Source organism: Doryrhamphus excisus, chromosome 14 (genome assembly GCF_030265055.1).
Source record: "Doryrhamphus excisus isolate RoL2022-K1 chromosome 14, RoL_Dexc_1.0, whole genome shotgun sequence".
Taxonomy (NCBI): Eukaryota; Metazoa; Chordata; class Actinopteri; order Syngnathiformes; family Syngnathidae; genus Doryrhamphus; species Doryrhamphus excisus.
Window position 1 is genome coordinate 10359241 of NC_080479.1, and position 18544 is coordinate 10377784.

Here is an 18544-nt window from a genome sequence, read left to right on the forward strand (position 1 = left end):
ACATTGTGTAGCTCTTTGTTAGAAAGTAGTAATATGAACAGGTTTGGCACAAACTAATGGTAGTTGCTGATGCATGGAGGATTAATAAGATCCTCGTTATACTTCTGAGATGTTGAATTTTGTAGATCTGATGTAATTTCATTTAACACTGTTAAATATGTTAAAAATAAACAGAATCATTACTATATTCCAAATTGATAAAACAGTATTTTGACATCATTTTTCCATTACCATTTATTGTTTCCAATTGCCATTGTTGTTCTTAAATAACTACAGTACAGGGTACATCAAGTCACTTGCAGTCACAAATATATCAAAGATATTTACAAGTTTTACAAACAAAATTTACATATGCACACAGGGAGGCATGTACACAAGGCATTTGCGTGTGTGCGTGTGTGCGTGTGTCCCCATCTGGAATTGAAGCTCACACACTTGGCTCACAGCCTCAAAAGTTCCAAGGGAAATTCGATTCAACTGCCATTTCACCCCCTCAAAAATGAACATTTACAGAATATACAATGATTACAGTTAGTGAGAAATGGCACAATGATGACATGTACAGTATCCTTTACAATTGAGGAAAGGATTTTTAAAAACTTTTTTTTAAAGTGGACAAAAAGGCAAAAGACTTCACGAGTGCCCCGGTTGTCCGGAGCATGTCGGAGATGTATGTATAACATAGGAGACTGTATGTACACTACTCCATATCGATGGATATGAATGGTCAATCCCGTTTTCACAAAACATCACAGTTTATCCTACAACAAAAACACCTATATACAGAAAGAAAAGCATACAGCCGAGAAACATATACACTCATTCCTCAACATTCAATTTTTTCTTTTTTTACAAGTATGTGCGTCCATTCTTCATTGCATACAGAGACAGAAGCAACATGCATTAAATGGCATGTTAGTGTATTTATTTTCATACTATGGATTCTACCTTAAATAGGTTTAAATACTGCAGGAAGCATGACTTCGCAGGTCAAAAATGGTAAAATCAGAACTAATAAATACTTAAATAATGTAATCACAGATTTTGTATTGGCTGTCGTCATCTTTATACCTTAAGATTCAGTCAGCGCGACCGTAAAGATGCATTTTCCTGTCCTCAGTAGCAGTTCTATAAGTAATAGTAATGGATGTTGTTTTTTTTTTAAAGGATGCTCTGTGTTGTAGTGGTTTAATAATCGTGCAGAACAAAAACAAACCCTTGAAGCTGATTGCGATGGGAACAATCGGGCTGTGTGGAAATGCATCCAGCCAATGACTCCAGACCAAGTACCTTGTGATGAAGTGTCAGGTGTAGAACTGAGCTGAAACTAAGGCACAGACGCAGTGCTCAAGGTCATTGGATTTATATATAAAAAATAAAAAAAGGGGATGGGTTTTGTGCACTTTCAATTGGGATCAAAGTCACGCTTGATGAAAAACAAAAAGAGGTTTTTGGCAGTACAAAGTGTAAGGCTTCAGAGACCTGACAAGCGTGTAAATATCAGATTGGCAAATATTCACAGATGCAAAAAAAAAAAAACGCTTGTTGCGCATCCGCTTTGCAGGTATTGTAGCCTCTTGAAAAAAATAGCAGCAGCAGCGTGACGGGACAAGGCAGTGTCCGTAAGATGCGACGGGTCCAGGTCACTCGGTCCCGCCCAGTGCAAAATGCCAGCCCTGTCAACTGTATTGGTCCGAGGGTAAACATGCTAGATCATGTTGGAAAGTTCTGTTGATTCCGATTCAGAATCGGCCTCGTCCCTGTGAGAAGAAAAGATAAAAAACTTGTTTTTTTTCCAAAATCAAGACATGAGGAGCTACTGCTAAAAATCCTACCTTTGCTCTTGTAGCAATTTTCGGTTGCCTTGCCTCCTCTCCTCGTCGATGGGATACGTGTACAAGATAGTCAGGCCGACTATGATGAGGAATATGGGGGCGGCGGACACCAGCACTTTCAAAGTGATGTCCACTTCTTCCGGTTGGGAGCAACCCCGAGAGATGTAGCCAGCAAAACTAGATGAAGGGGAAAAAAATTGTTTTACATGATATCTTCTCAATTATGAAACCTGGCTATATTCAGGGTAGTCAGGGTACGGCACATGTACATTTACTATCCACTGGAAAGGGCACCTGCATTGTCCCTTGAGGGGGGGGGGGGGTTACTCTCTTTTGTGGAATATTTCATGTAACTATATAAAAGTCACACTTGACTGTAAGGTCCGTCATGTGATAGGAGCATGATAGCTGGAATTAAATCATAGAAATCTCCCGCTTTGATGTAGGATTTGTCAGATCTGGATTAACGTCTAATCACACGACTTTTGTGTCCTCGTGGCCAGCAGAAGGGAGGGGGTACGGGAAAAAAAAATTGTACGAACATCCAAAGAAATACAGTCCAGGGTCCCATAAGTTATAGTGATATAGTGATAAGTGATAACCATTCATTCATTTTCTACCACGTTTTCCTCACGAGGGTCATGGGGGTGCTGGAGCCTATCCCAGCTGTCTTCGGACGAGAGGCGGTGTACACCCTGGACTGGTCGCGAGCCAATCACAGCGCATATATAGACAAACAACCATTCACACTCACATTCATACCTATGGACAATTTGACCAATTAACCTAGCATGTTTTGGGAATGTGGGAGGAAACCGGAGTACCCGGAGAAAACCCACGCATGCACGGGGAGAACATGCAAACTCCACACAGAGATGGCCGAGGGTGGAATTGAACCCTGGTCTCCTAGCTGTGAGGTCTGCGCGCTAACCACTAGACCGCCGTGCCGTGCCGCCCCGGTGATAACCAGACAACAGGAAATTAAATACATGTTATAGTTTATTACTGTGTATTATGTGCCTTTCCGGCATCTTGAAAAGGTAAGTAGTTTTACTTTATTTTAGTTGTATACCACATGCATGCTGAACCAGCAGCTTGACGCTCCCTTAGTGGTGATGAGAGAGTGCTTACTCTAAACTGAGCGTGGAGATGCCCAGGGAGACTCCGGAAGCAAACTTGGTGAAGAAGACATAGAAAGAGTAGAAGAGCGCCTCGTGGCCGGTGGCTTGCGGGTTGTGTACTTGGAAGTCGTCGACGACGTCCGGCAGCATGGACCTGATGGACGAGACCAGACGGTCAGACCACCGTGGTCATTGTAGGGTGTCGGACACAAAGCGAAAAGTTCTTACCATGGCAGAAGGAAAGCTGCGGCCACTCCCACCCCGGCGGCGAAGGAGACGACATAGGTGACGATGAGGTTGCTCTTCATACACACTACCAGGATCATGAAGGGAACTACAGCCTGGAGAGAGGAGGAAACCCACAATAAAAGTCATTTGAAGTCACGTCAAACGTGATGGAGGGGGTGTGGTTTTCTGATGATGGAGTAACACGCCATGCATTCCAATAGACACCGTCTCAATCACCGGGTGCGTCATTCATTCGAAACCATTAAGCACCTCACCACAAGTAGGTTGCCAAACGATGCCACGTCATGGTTGCCAACTCTAATTGGCTCAGTTTTACAAATGCTAGTCTGTTGCTAACCTAAACATCATAAAAATGAAACGTGAAAAGCTAGAAACTATTTCCCAGCACACTTGAGACAGTTAGCTTTGTGCTTTCCCTGTTATAGCCCCTTATTTTCTTTACACTCCAGTGTCACTCGACTTATAATATTCCATGCTTGTACTACTAAAAACCTCACAGCAATCAATCAACCCTACTATACCTGCCCCCCCCCCTGCAGAAATAGTGTTGGGTTTTTTTTTTTAACACAAACCAAAACATTCCTGTTCAGGAACTTACCAATGTGCCGACGTACACTGCAGTCTTCTTTCCAAATTTGGTGAGGAACCACTGCCAGAAGGGGATGGTCAGTGTGGCAGAAAGCTGTGGGAGAGGGAAATTTACACTCTGGTTAACCCCACGTTTCAAATCAATGCACATTTAAAAAAAAATCTAAATTTAGTGCAGAAATATGTGGAAAATAATGAACAGATACACAAAATGTTTCAGCTTCTGTGAGATAGCAAGTATAACGTTGGGTGAATTCCACTGTATGTATTTGACTGCTGACCCCTTCATAACAACCACAGAATCCAGGATAAACAGTGTTTTTCCAGTGTTGACCCTCCTCAATTTCCTTTGTGGATCAGCACCGTGTTTGCTTTTCATCCCAGCAGGAGATGCTTTCTTGCACAGCTTTGTGATTAGTGGAAAAAGTCATCTCTCTAAATAAATGTTAATTCTCCCCATCGGCTCCATAATCCTTTGCATGAAGTGAAGGATCTAACAACGTAATCTGCTCGACCCTGCCAACCTGAACTTTCTCCTCCCCTAGTCTGCCCTGCCTGCCACGGTAGATTACATTGCGTGTTTAATTAAAAAGGGGGGAAATGATTCACATCAAGCGCTGCTGCGGAGGCTTCTTGTCTATCTGTGGGAATGGGGTGGCATTCGAGCTGGGCACACACACCCATGTTATGGAAATGGACGGTGAGAACTCCCATTGTGCGCTAATGGAGTACAGACAGACCAGCTTTGTGACTGCCAGCAATTTATGTGCAAACCCTGAGAGGGAAGCCTTTTGTCTACACTCTGAAGGTCACTGCTTAGCTTACAGTACGCCACCGAGGGACACCGTTATGGCAACAGCCGAGCTGAAATGACACCTGCTGCTGCCGTGTGCATTTGGACTCACCATGATGACCAGTAGGATGTTCTGGAAGTCGTTTCTGAAGCCCAGGGTGTAGCTGCAGAATAGAGCGAAGTTTCCCTCGAGGAGCTGCAGACGAAAGAAAGAGTGACATCAAGAAAAGTGATTAGCATAACAATCCACCAACTTCTTAGACCAAGCATATTAAGCAGAATAATTCTCTGGTGTCCACTGGATGGAGCCCACTCATACCACATTGATTAGCTGATTAATGGATGTGGAGAACTCTATTGTGTAGAACCAATTGCTGAAGCAATTAAATCAAAATAGAGTGCACTACTTGGCTGCAGCCAGCGGGGGCAGTGTTGAGTCTCAATGGGTTTGTAGTCTAAAGAAGACTGATGCCAAAATTGCTTATAAAATATTTTTCACCTCAGTACTCTGTGTAAATGCGTACCATGAATGCTAATGAAGTGAAGAGGAAGACCATGACCAGTTTAGCGTAGGGCCCATGTCCCATCACCAGCTTGATGCCCTGGAAGAACGATAAGGGCTCCGACTTGGGACGACTGGACTCTGAAAGGGATAACAAAGAAAACATGAGTCTTGATTGCTGGTCATGAGATATTTAAAATCATACAGCTAAAGACATGCGCTCGCAGACGACGAGGAAAGTCGACAACTCCTCACCTTTCTGCTCCCTGACACCAAAGAAGAGAATAATGGCGCACAAGATGTAGATCAGGCAGATGACACCAGAGGCGATCATGTAGGCCGTCCTCTGTTGAGAAGGAAACGGTCAGAAACGCACTTCCTGAACTGGAAAGGGAACCCGAGTGAGGGATGTGCGTACCGTGTGCTCCAGAGAGATGGCGTGCTCCGTGTCGTTGAGGCTGGCCAACGCGGAGGAGTTGCTCACATTTGCCAAAATCTCAGCCGGTCCTGGGACGCAGCGCGGGTTGACCATGCCCACAATCTGGCCCTGGATGGCGGTACCAAGCACAGTGCCTAGAACCTCCACAGTCATCCCTAATGGGAGGACAGAGACGTTTAACAGAGAACTGTCACCTCCTTGAGGAAGTATAATTAGAAAACTACTCACTGTAAGCAGTCGCCGAGTCCCTCTCTTTCTGCTCTGAGCTGATGAACATCGTCAGGGCGGAATATGGCACGTGGAAGCACTGAAAAAGACATTGGACACGTTTACTTTTACACTCGTATAAAGTAAAAACTTTAAAATCAATGCATCCCATTACAAGTAATGCATAATCCATCCATCTTCTATGCCACTTATCCTCACTCAGATCACTGGGGTATGCTGGAGCCTACCCCAGCTTACTTTAGGGTGGGATAATGCATAACTCAAGGCATTATCATAGTCATAATAGGATCTTTTACACAGAGATGCTGCAAATCTGCCCTTTCCTTTTCTTTCTTTCCTTCCTGTTCCTTTTACATAGAACCCAGAAAAGCAGTATGTTGCTACAACTATATCCCCCACATTCCAATAATTTGAGGTTTATTGGCACCAACTTAGTTGGGAAGACGCCGGCTTTTGTATGAAGTGAGGAACAGGCTATTGGAAGGAAATATTTATTAGGTATGTGCCATACTCACCGTTTGAAGGGTCTGGAAGAGACAGTAGAAGAAAAGGTACCAGATGACTTTGTGGTCTTCAAAGGGGGGGACGTACCAAATTAGGAAGTAGGAGAGCACTGCCAGAGGGGTTGACAGCAGGATCCTGCACGGAATGGGGAGAACGAGGAACCGTGGGTGAAAACGTGACCCTCGCAGTACACAGTGACACAGGCAACAAACAAAACAGGGGAACCCGTTGCGTAAGACATAAGTGCATTCGCAGGACATCATCCATTCAAGCGCTGCCAACTTCACGGGCTCATTAGTTGGTCTTGACACGTCACGCTCGTGTGCACGCATGATTTGATGACTCTGTGGAAGGTGTCGACATACTTTAGCTTCAAGCCGAGCTGATATGGGGTTATAGGAAAGAACAAATAACGCTGCTCGAACAGTAAATATTGATTATTTGAAATTGTTAATAACCCCAAGCTTGGTAGTAAGGATCCGCATAGGGTCTAATCCATTCCCCCCGCGCAGTGCCATGTTCCCTGGTCACAACTTAAAAGGAAACCACGCCTCCAGATACAAAGAACCAGGACATCCGTGGTGTGGCCTGGAAATGTTAACCAGGTTGGGTCGAGGTGAGTCATCCTTATCAGACACAATAGGAACGTACGCGTCACAGCGGAAGTAGATGCTTTCCATGTAGAAAGGCATAGCTGGAGACAAGGAGTGTGATGATAACCAGAGCACCACAAACGGAATTTACGACAGACAGGCTGTGAAATACAATAAAATAAATATCATTCATTATTATACAAGTACAAAGCAGATGTGACTGTGAATGCTCTAATTATATCCCTGTTTGTTTATTACGGTAATTAGTTTTCTTTTATTTGAGTTTTATTATATAGTACATCACATTTCCCCCTTGTATAGCAATTATATAATATAAAATATCGTATACTATACTACACTATAACATAATATTATATTAGAATATAATATAATATATTCCAGTGGGGGTACAATTAAACACATAAAACATGCAGTAGGTATATCCTGCCACGCTTATGATCTGATTAACTGTACTCAAGGAGGGTGTGAAGCATTTGACCTTCTATGCAACATCATCAAATACTTTCTTGCGGTGACGAGGCCTTAAGTCTGTGCAGGATTGCAAACTGTGCATGTTCAGTCTCATCATGCCATCAAAAGGAGTGGGGCATTGGCTTTAAGTACACGCATACATGTTTAAACACGTGATTAAATATTTGTTTTGCGCAGTAAGAACATATATGTATATAACATAATTTATGTATATTGATTAAATCTATTTATGTCATTCAATCTAGTACTTTGGCTTCTAAGCATCATTTACTCATTAATTATGTTTGGGGAACTTGGCAGCAAACGGCTGTGTAGTAACAACTATTTCATTCTACAACATGAACTGTAGTAACCTTTCGGTGCGACTGCTCGGAGGAGGAAAAAAAAAAAAAAACATCCGAGGACCCAAGAGCTGCGGTCTCATTGGTTGAAATAGATGGTGTGTTGTGGGCTGGACCAATCAGAGACTGAGCTCACTGGTCTACCCTCCCCCCCGCTTCCACACACACACACCCCCACACTAGTGAAATATGGAAGACTGTGCTGCTTCCTCCATGCTTTTTTTTCTGCACACATCTTTGTGAAGTGACGTGCCCTCAGCGCTTCCGAGCATGCCGGTGATTCCTTCCCACTCCCACATCATTCGAGCCACCATTGCCACATCTTGGATGGGGGGGGGGGGGGAAGCAATGGGAGGAAAAAGGAACGCAAGGCCAAATGACCTGGTATTTACAGGGGAAAAGTCTGGGTGGAAACATCACATATGAGCTAAAGAAATGGCACAGTATACAAGGGAAGGATTTAGCTGTGAGTTCTCGGAAGAGTTTGATTATATAAACCTAGTACTAGTACATTCTCAGGAATGAGTTATTTTACAGGGGACGTAAAATCTGAATCATTCCTTTTCAAATGAAACCCTTCCACCCTTGTGGTCTCCTTCACCTTTACTGCTCGCCCTCATGTTCAGCCTGTGCTGACAGCAGCCTCTGACACGCTACACCCAACTTCTCTCACATAACAGTGTCATTTATACCCCTCAGACATGCGCAACCAAGGAGCCACCGATGGGGGGGGAAAGAGCAGAGGGCACAGGCAGACTTTGAGAGGCAAAAAGAAATGGGGGGGAGGTGGATGGCACGAAAGAAAAGGGTCTGCGACCTTTGTGTGAAAGGGGCCTCAAGCATGACGGGGCCTCTATAGAAGTACGTCCACTTGAAGGCACTGCAGACTAGACAATCTGGCTGTTTCTATTTCTTAGAAATTTCACCCAGCAGCTTCAGTGAAAATCTCTTAAAATGGGTGAGGGGGGGAGGGTGTGTGTGAAAATGCAAAGTAGCAGATAGGGGTTATATTTATCAGGGTACTGCTGAAGGTTATACAGTGGGAAATGTGCAAGTGCAACACCTGCAGAAGACCCCCCCCCCAAATAGCTAAGATGCCATTGGCAGAGGGGTGCTTGGGGTTGGTGAACAGGAAGTGGCATCGTCGTGATTGCATCAGAATGACCCATGGTAACCTCGTACGAGGATGACAAGGACTTAGTGTGTGTAAGGCCCCGCCCTCTACAGTACTGCCAGAAACCTTCATCTCTTCATCCTTGACTCAGCATAGCTTAAATCCCCTGCTGAGAAATTACACGTTCGGGTGTGGGGGGTGTCTGTGAAATACAGATAGCCACAAAGTTTTAGAATCATTAGACAAACTGTCAATGAGACATGGGCAATTTGTTGCCTAGTCCAGTGCCCCCGCAAAGTTGTTTTACCTGATGGTGGCCATTTTTTTTTGCAAACAATCTTGCTCAAATTTTACAGGCATGTGCTTGTCGGGCCGCCTCAAATGTTTTGGAAATTTTGTGGTCATTAGGCTAAAAACCCTGAAGTTATAGTGTGCGTTTTGTAGCCGTGTGAATAAACGCAAGTCGTGGGGTTGAACAGCGGTCCCATGTTGTTGTGCAAAATGTCACCTTTGTGTGCGCTATAAATCTGGAGAAAACCTCCGCAAAAATACATGCAGTCATTGGGTGTCTTATTTTCTTCCCATGATTGTATATGGAGGCTTATGCAAGGACACCTACCAGGGTAGCATGCGTCCAAAACGCGTCCACGGACTCCGGGAGACCAGGAAACCCACCGTGGGGTCGGTTATTGCGTCCCATGCCCGGCCCACAAACAAGATGATTGAGGCGTAAAAAGGATCCAGCTGCCAAATGAGAAGACACATTGAGTACAGAAACCACTTTTCTTGGACATATTTGAGAGCTTTATTTAGTCTTCTGCCACTTCAATAGTAGGTTAGCATTAAAATCCAACAGTGAGAGCTTAGAAAATAGTGACAGTGCCACTTTGCAGCTTAGCTGGTCCTCCTGTGATCCCACAATGTTGCTCAGACAAGCCCTGCAGGATGAATGTAGCGCTACTCACTGTACAAACTGCACCACACTGGGTCACACAATAGATGTTTAACCAACCATCTTGGTGGCAACGCAATACCCTGGGGAGCCCTTGACTTTCTCCGCCACGTTGGCCTCCACCATCAGATTAGTGTCGGCGTCAATTAAGAACATAACTGCCAAACACACTTCATATTTTATACTGTAATAAGCCTTGTTCTGTTGTAATGAGTAACTTTCTCTTAAGTTTAACCACTCATTTTACTGCATGTGAAATAACACAAGGGCTCAACTAACACCCTTTGACCTTAAAGCACATGCTTTGAGAGAATAACAGCTCACTAAACAGACATAAGCTGTTGGAGTCAGTGAGGGCATTGGTGTGATAAAATGCAGTGCAACCTCTGTTAAAAATCACACTTTAAACTTTGCCTGTACATGTTAAAACTAAAATTGGCTTTGTATTATCTGTCGGGAGATATTTTGAAATTGAAACAACTTGGAAGTCAACCAGCACCACTCACAGGACGCATTATAAAAGAGTCAACAGTAGAAACGTTGGGCCGTGCTAAGGGCTTGTCTAAATGAGTTAGGACATGAACTCAAGCAACCTACCTGCGCTACATCGAGCAGATAGAGCTGCAGAAAGAAGCCCAAGGCACATCCTGTGATCTGGTAGGGCGCTCCACCAATGGCGTAGCAGATCTTGTTGCAGACCGACAATCTGTTCCTTTGTTCGTGCTGTCAAAACATGAGGAAGAAGAACAAAAATTACATTTAGACAGATTCACTAGCTTTCAGAGCTCATGGCTTTAAAATTTGATTGGATACAGGAACATTTTACAGAAAGAGCCCTTAATAGTGTTTGCAGCTGACGAATCTGGCAGTGAGGCAATGGCCGGCCAGACCCACCCATGCAAAAGAAGGACTGAACACAGTTTATATTCCCCTGGCTTTCTAACAAAAAAAGTAAACTACAGTCTCGCCTGTTTTAACCTGTTTCATATAAAAGAAAGAATGCATTCAGAGCTATCCCACTGGCAAAGTTTTAAAAAGGTATTATGTAGTGAACTGACAACACTGATCTTTTTTGTGTCTTAAATCCCAGGAATGAAAACACCCTGTTGTCACATGCCCATTTTTGATGGGGGCACCTTGGCAGCAGCCTCGGGCTGGACCACTGCCTGGTTCAACAGCCTCTCTGACCCAAAACAACACACACCCTCCTTACTGACCAATCAAAAAGCCTTGCTCATTAGTAACCGGTCAACTCTGAAATCTCTTTAAACGTTTGTTGATGGTGATATAAGTAAACTGACCTTGACCTGCAGAGAGACTATCCGTCTTCAAACATGTACATGACGTGCATACGGGAAATATGACACTGTCCCCTCTTTGACCACATACAAAGTTAAATGAAACCTCTTTTGTGTTGTTGTTAATATACACAGAGCAGTTAGGTGACAAATCTCTGTAACAAGATACTTGGGGCCATTCAAACGGTACAAATTTAAATTTGAATGACTGAGCCATCACATAACAGGTACTCCGAGTGAGTTAAGTCAAATGCAGTGATAACATTTTCCTTTTTTTAAATAAAGAAAATTAGACCAGATAACTCCGCTAGCCCAATATCACAGCTATACTGTACTGTATATTGTGGTTGTTAATGTGCTTTATAAATAAAGTTGACACTATATTGAGTACCTAACTACTTCCGGGTTGATGCTAGCTGTAGGGATTGTTGGATTTTTGGATACCGGATTGACAAGAAAAAAACAAACAAACAGATATATAAAATTAATATTTATATTAAAATATTAAACTTAAGTATGAAGCCATTTTATAAGCTATTTAGAGGAGGAAGAGGAAAAGTGAAAGGGGAAAAACATCTGAGGTGTATGTCTCGTCTCGAACGACACGTCGGGTTGGTGGGTGCAGCCTGTCGAATCCAGCTGTCGATTTGTAAAAAAAAAAAAAAAAAAGGAAACTCCTCCCACGACATACAAGTTGATTCCACTTGTGCTACAATGCCACATACTAATATATTTCTAAGCAGCACACACTTGCAAATGAATAACATTTGTAATTGTGATTTACAGAATTGGCATAAATGCTAACTTGGTGAGACCTTGAACACACCACCAATTAAAACTATGGAATCAATGAATTTCATGTGGAAGATCGTATATCATAAGAGCTACATCAGGCATATCTCTTCAAGTATATCTTTTGTTCAGTTAAATTAAAACAAAATAACGACTTTGCAGCCTTAATTTAACGTTTGTATGAGCCACACCAGGCTTTATTCAAGCTAGCTAAAAGCAGACGAGGGGGAAAAAAAAGAAGAGTGGCCTCTGAATTTAGCTCTTGATCACAGGGTTCACCACAAGCATTGCAGACTACTAAACTACAATTATAACGTAAAAATGTCCATTGTGTTTGAGTGCCAACGCTTTTTAAAAAAAAAAACAGCAGCCGTAATACATAAATGTATTTTAACGCCATAAGGGCTGTGGCGAAAGTGTTGGTAAGAAATAAAAAGGCGCGTCCACATTTACACATCTACCTGATATATTATGCAGGTTAAACTTCTAATTCATTGATTACCCTTTTCTGCCAATTATTGTGGAAGGCGTGGAGATAAGGAAATGTGAAATACGCGGTTAGCAACGACTCCCATGAGTCACTCCCTTCAAATGATGACAATTTGAACCGGCCGGCGTGCTCTCCTCATTCATTCAAGACAGGCGTGCACGTTAAGGCTTCCACCTTTTCATCAGTTATTGTATCATAAATTTAAACCTCACCGCAATCAATCGTGTGGATGTTTAATTAATAAATGTACCCACCTTCCTAGCAAGCTTGAGGCTTTCAGAGTCCACCGGTTTATTCAACAAACTGGCGTTGGAGTATTGTTCTCCTCCTTCTCCTTTGGCCATAGCAGAAGAGCTCCTTCGTATCGCGACACAGAAGAATAGAAACAAAAAATTCTTGAAAAAAAATATGTATAAAAATTGAGGCTCAATATAGTCGTCGGTGTCTAGATAACGAGGAGCGAGGATGCAGTGGTGGACGTGAAGAAGGCAGACGTAGTCATATTTGGAGCTCCCCGCCCATTTTTAACGTACCATTCACACCACGTTAGGCCACGCCCCTCCTTACACGTCATCAGAATGCTCACGCTTATCCTGTGAGGTCGGCACCCGACATCATCCTGGAAAAGATGACCGAAGCCGAGTGTATTTCCCGTTTGACCGGATTTAAGATAACAGTTTGTGCCAATTTAATAACATAAAAAGGAGCCATTATTATCAGGAGATCCTGATACGAAACGGAGTTATATCAGCAAACGCATCAAAGCGTATCATGACAGTACCATCCAAATATGCCACAAGGATTTGTGCTAAGCATAGAGATAGCCATCCTAGCGTTCTGATTGGCTCCCCTTGCAGTGGTGCCATGTCAGAATTCTGTTGCATCATCAACATCAGAAAAAAGTCCAATGTTTAAGAATCCTGAATTCAGGTATAGTATTGTCATTTTATACCCAAGGGTATATAACAGACTTGATAAGATATAATAATGAAGAATAAGTATGAGCAATAATAAGTTGGGCTGCTTTGCATTGCAGGCAATTCATGAACTATCTCAAAAATAGGTGAAAGATATATTACATGGGGGTATAATCTATACCCGGCTATATTTTGGTTGAGCGTTAATTTGGCCTGCTACCACTGTATCAAAGTTGTACACAAGCCACGACATTCCGCATGTGTGGGAGCAAACCTGGTCGCTTTTGCATGTGGCATCTTCATGGTTTTTTATTTACAAAACCTCCTCTGCTCTGGCTGGGAAGCACAGCATGTGTTAAGTTCTCCTTTTAGCTGTGCATACATACCAAGGAGTCTGCAGTGGCCATGTACAGTAAAGTGTGAATACTTATCTGTGTGTACCAACACATTTCATGTGAATATTTGCAATGTTGTTTTTTACTTGGCCGTCCACATTTGCCTCCTGCCTCTTTTCAGGTGGTGGCCGCCGCCTCCCTTTGCACAAACATGAGTACGCTTTATCTCTGTGGAGATGTTGTTTACAGGCGGCCGATAAATAAACTCCAAGCTCTAAAAAGTCTCTCATGAGTTATGATGTGGTGAGTTCATAACGCCGCGTTCATGTGTTAGCATGCTGCAGATTACATGAGGCTCCATTGACTAGAAGGGATTGTGAACTTGAAAAGAAACATTAGACAACATATACCATATTTTCTGGACTATAAATTGCTCTGGATTATAAATCACATAAGGCCAAAAATGCATAATTAGGTAGAAAAACGTAAGTCGCACTGGAGTATAAGTCGCATTTTTTGCGGGTAATTTATTTTACAAACTACTTGACCAAAACAGACATTATATCATATTGGAAAGCAAGTTCTAACAATAAAAGAATAGAGAACACCCTGAATAGGTGTAAGATATGCTAACACAGGGGTGGGCAAATCTTTTGACTCGTGGGCCGCATTGAGTTAACAAAATTGTCCGGGGGGTCAGAACATATATTTAACACACACACACACACACACACACTATTTTATGCTTATAATATTCCTTGAATTATTTTAAATGTAATTTTCATTTTATTTTATATTTTACTGTTTTGTTGTTGTTTTTTTGTTGTTGTTTTTTTATTACTAAATTAGACATCCAACCTGCAAGTCATGTTGCCAGTTTGTATGTTTAAAGTTGAAATACTTAGAAAGCAACTAGCGGGCCGCATTCAAAAGTTTGGTGGGCCGCATGTGGCCCCCGGGCCGTAGTTTGCCCACCCCTGTGCTAACACAATGGCTACTCAACTACACAAAAAATAAACATGAACAGAAAAGGTGTCCAGTGTTTATGTAACATAACAGTTTTTTCATTTATAAGTCGCTCTGGAGTATAAGTCGCAGGAACAGCCAACCTATGAAAAAAAATGCGACTTATATTCCGGAAAATACGGTAAATGGTAATTTGGCATTGTGGAATTTTACTTTTTGGTTCTGGGTTACCCGATGTGGGAGGATGTCGATGTCCTTGCATGGAAAAGACAAATGAAATCTGCTCACATCAACACTGTAGAATGACAATAAAATGGATGACACCTCTTGTGCACATGGAATCATTCTGCCAAATAACAAATTGCAATTGCCTGTGAATCCCAAGAGACGCCCAGCCAAAGTACAAAAGAAGGAAATGAAATCGCATTGCTGAATATCATACAAGATACATCATCTTCACATATCACCTTTGCAAACAGTGGCCTCAAGTAGAGGTGACTCGGCAATGATCTGCCTTCTGAGGCCTTCTGAGGTAGGGCATTCCTTTAACGCTTCACACTGAGGTCTCCCGCCCGGTTGTTGTGCAAGCAATTCTCTAATTATCTGACGTTAAAAGCACACACAGAAGCGGCAACACCCACGTTACTGGGATCCTACTGTTGTGTGTAATTTCTGTGTGAAAGTATGCATTTGAAGTGCAAACAAAACAGGAACATCGACCATCCCATAGTGTTGTGTGAGTCAGACATGGAAAGTGGGGATTCGTTTCCTGCCTTCGGAGGTAGTAGCAGAGCCGTAAATGAGGTAGGCAAATGCGTGTGTCAGGGAATTCCGCAATGCCAGGAAGTTTAACACTTCCCACAAACATCTCACACCCTGTTGTGTATAGCAAGAAATTGGCTCAAAACGAATGATCTCAAGTGAAAGCACACACCGTTGTGGCAATACCTGTATCACTGTATCTGCATAAAAGACACAGGTGGATAAATTCCAGATCCTTCAGCAACAGCTCTCTGTGTGAAAGAAGCTTGTGTCCATTTGAAACAGCAACACCCCACAGTGTCCATTTTTATGTTATAGGAACCTTCAGGTTAGTGGTGACACATTCATTCATTCATTCATTTATTTTCTACCACTTTTTCCTCACGAGGGTCGCGGGGGGTGCTGGAGCCTATCCCAGCTGTCTTCCGGCGAGAGGTGGGGTACACCCTGGACTGGTGGCCAACCAATCACTGGGCACATATAGACAAACAACCATTCACACTCACATTCATACCTATGGACAATTTGGAGTGGCCAATTAACCTAGCATGTTTTTGGAATGTGGGAGGAAACCGGGGAGAACATGCAAACTCCACACAGAGATGGCCGAGGGTGGAATTGAACCCTGGTCTCCTACCTGTGAGGTCTGCGCGCTAACCACTCAACCGCCGTGCCGCCTTGACCACTCCACCTTTCCCTAATTCATTTGCTTTATTTTACTTTACCCAAAACCTGTTGAAAAGAGTGGGTGATTGAAATCAAACACCACTGTACATATGTGCAATAGACACCCATAGGGACTGGTGCTTTAATCCACCTAAGTGGGTTCCAGTGGATTGTCTTGCTTGTTCCTAAAGTAGAAAAAAAGGCTTTTTATTGAAATAGTTGACAACGTCCTAGATTAGCCTTTGTTGAAAGGAAAATAGTGGGGCCCAGTCAGGCACACATGTTGTTGCATGCAGGTTATGTTTATTATGTGTGGAAATACAATCAACCGTCTGCGTGTATTTGTTGCTAAACAAAGTCCGAAGGCGCGTGGAGAAGCGGGGGAATGTCCAATAGGCTTGAGCTCTGTGTGCGTCATGGTATACATAGCTGCAGCTGGGATGGAAACTCACAAGGGGGGGGCGTGACACAGGAACTGCCAATAGCTGCAACGGTGGGGGACTTGCAGGGGAAGTGAGGATATTGTCATGTCACTTCAAAAATATTTTGGGTATTGAGAGTCCGAGTAGTTGCAGTATGCCTCTTGATGATTTTTTTACCCTAAAAAAGTCTGAATTGGGGTAGAGTATGGTATCAAAATTATATAACAATATGTGACAGCTTCGGCGGTCGAGTGGTTAGCACGCAGACCTCACAGCTAGGAGACTAGTGTTCAATTCCACCCTCATCTCTGTGTGGAGTTTGCATGTTCTCCCCATGTGTGGGTTTTCTCCGGGTACTCCGGTTTCCTCCCACATTCCAAAAACATGCTAGGTTAATTGGCCACTCCAAATTGTCCATTAAGATATGCCTTTATTCGTCCCTCAGGACGAATAGGTATGAATGTGAGTGTGAATGGTTGTTTGTCTATATGTGCCCTGTGATTGGCTGGCCACCAGCTACCCTGACTACCCTGCCTCTCGCCCAAAGACAGCTGAGATAGGCTCCAGCACCCCTGTGACCCTTGTGAGGAAAAGCGGTATGAATGTGAGTGTGAATGGTTGTTTTTTTTCAATATTTTAAAGCACATGCAGAGGTAGATGAAGCTTCATGATGCTTCAGATATGACATTGGGAGGTTGCCTACAGCCACAGTTGGCGATTAAATTTTTTTTTTTGTACCCCACTTACAGGTGGGTCTACAACGCATTTTAGTCATAACAAGTCATAACATTACTTTTAAGAAAATCCAATGAAAAAAAATATGACCATATATCGCAATCTAGTGTAATTTCTACTACATTACCCTGTGTCGCTCCCCCGTGTTCACCCACCGAGATAGACATACTCTGACTGGCAAAGGGGCTCACTCCGTTCATGCCGTTGTTCTAAAGATGGAGGCAAGAGACAAGGAAAACAGGCACTGATACATTTATTTATCGTCTCAGGCCTCGTCCCTATTATTTTGCATGGTGGTCGAGTGGTTCGCGCGCAGATCTCACAGCTAGGAGACCTGAGTTCAATCCCACCCTTGGCGATCTTTGTGTGGAGTTTGCATGTTCTCCCCGTGCATGTGTGGGTTTTCTCCGGGTACTCCGGTTTCCTCCCACATTCCAAAAACATGCTAGGTTAATTGGCCACTCCAAATTGTCCATAGGTATGAATGTGAGTGTGAATGGTTGTTTGTCTATATGTGCCCTGTGATTGGCTGGCCACCAGTACAGGGTGTACCCCGCCTCTCGCCCGAAGACAGCTGGGATAGGCTCCAGCACCCCCGTGACCCTTGTGAGGAAAAGCGGTAGAAAATGAATGAATGAATGAATGAATGTGTCAGCTTTCATACCAATCCAATTGAATTGGCAGCTAAGCGCGTTGGGACTTACCCATAATACGCTAAAGACCACTCCCTCTAATGGAGTACACACTGTACAGTCATTAAGCTATTACAATATGCACATGTTGCTACTCACATCCGGATGTCCCCGCAGTCTAATGAAGTCTAGTGAATGCTGGTGCAAAAAGATATCATTTAGAGTAGTCTGTGTATAGCTTGTATAGCAGTATAGATTTACCATCCACGGAAGTAAATAGCTGGCAGCACAAGTCAAGGTAATCACATGACAAGCGGTATTGACACTGTATATGTGTCATGTTGGCTTTCTGCAAATAAGCCCTCACGGCAATACACACAAATAGTTGAGGACATGACCGCTCCAAAGTTCATATCTTCAGACAAATATTCAAATAGAACTGCTTCACTATCAACATGACATGGCCTCTTTGGCACAGTGACTGTTGTTGACCATGTTGTGCCGTTTACATCGACTGTCTACCAGTCGAGATGAACTTGGACGAGACGAAGTGGCTGTGAGCTTGAATGGAATGGTGTAAGAATGGTATAAGAACAGAGCAAAATGGTTATCTCACTAGCCGCCTCAGGGAGAGGTGTTCTCTGCACAGCAGGTACACAGAGTGAGAGCAGATCACTCAATATTGGGAAGGTATCTTAATATGTTTTTACTGTCAATAGTGCTTGCTGTGTGGCTCCAGACCATGATGGAGGTATGCGTGAAGATCCTGGAACTTTCA

General features: G+C 43.2%; 1 protein-coding gene across 1 annotated transcript; it reads right to left on the minus strand.

The window, feature by feature from the left end:
- Positions 1–223: 223 nt before the first annotated feature.
- Positions 224–13024, minus strand: mfsd2ab (MFSD2 lysolipid transporter A, lysophospholipid b). Its single transcript, XM_058047495.1, has 14 exons — positions 12586–13024; positions 10349–10474; positions 9419–9543; positions 6271–6394; positions 5756–5834; positions 5507–5682; positions 5344–5434; positions 5111–5229; positions 4699–4782; positions 3804–3887; positions 3185–3297; positions 2967–3110; positions 1836–2012; positions 224–1760 (listed from the first exon to the last, which is right to left on the minus strand). The coding sequence occupies exons 1-14, from the start codon at positions 12673–12675 to the stop codon at positions 1709–1711; spliced, it is 1584 nt and encodes a 527-aa protein (XP_057903478.1). The 5' UTR covers positions 12676–13024; the 3' UTR covers positions 224–1708.
- Between the last annotated feature and the right edge of the window lie 5520 nt (positions 13025–18544).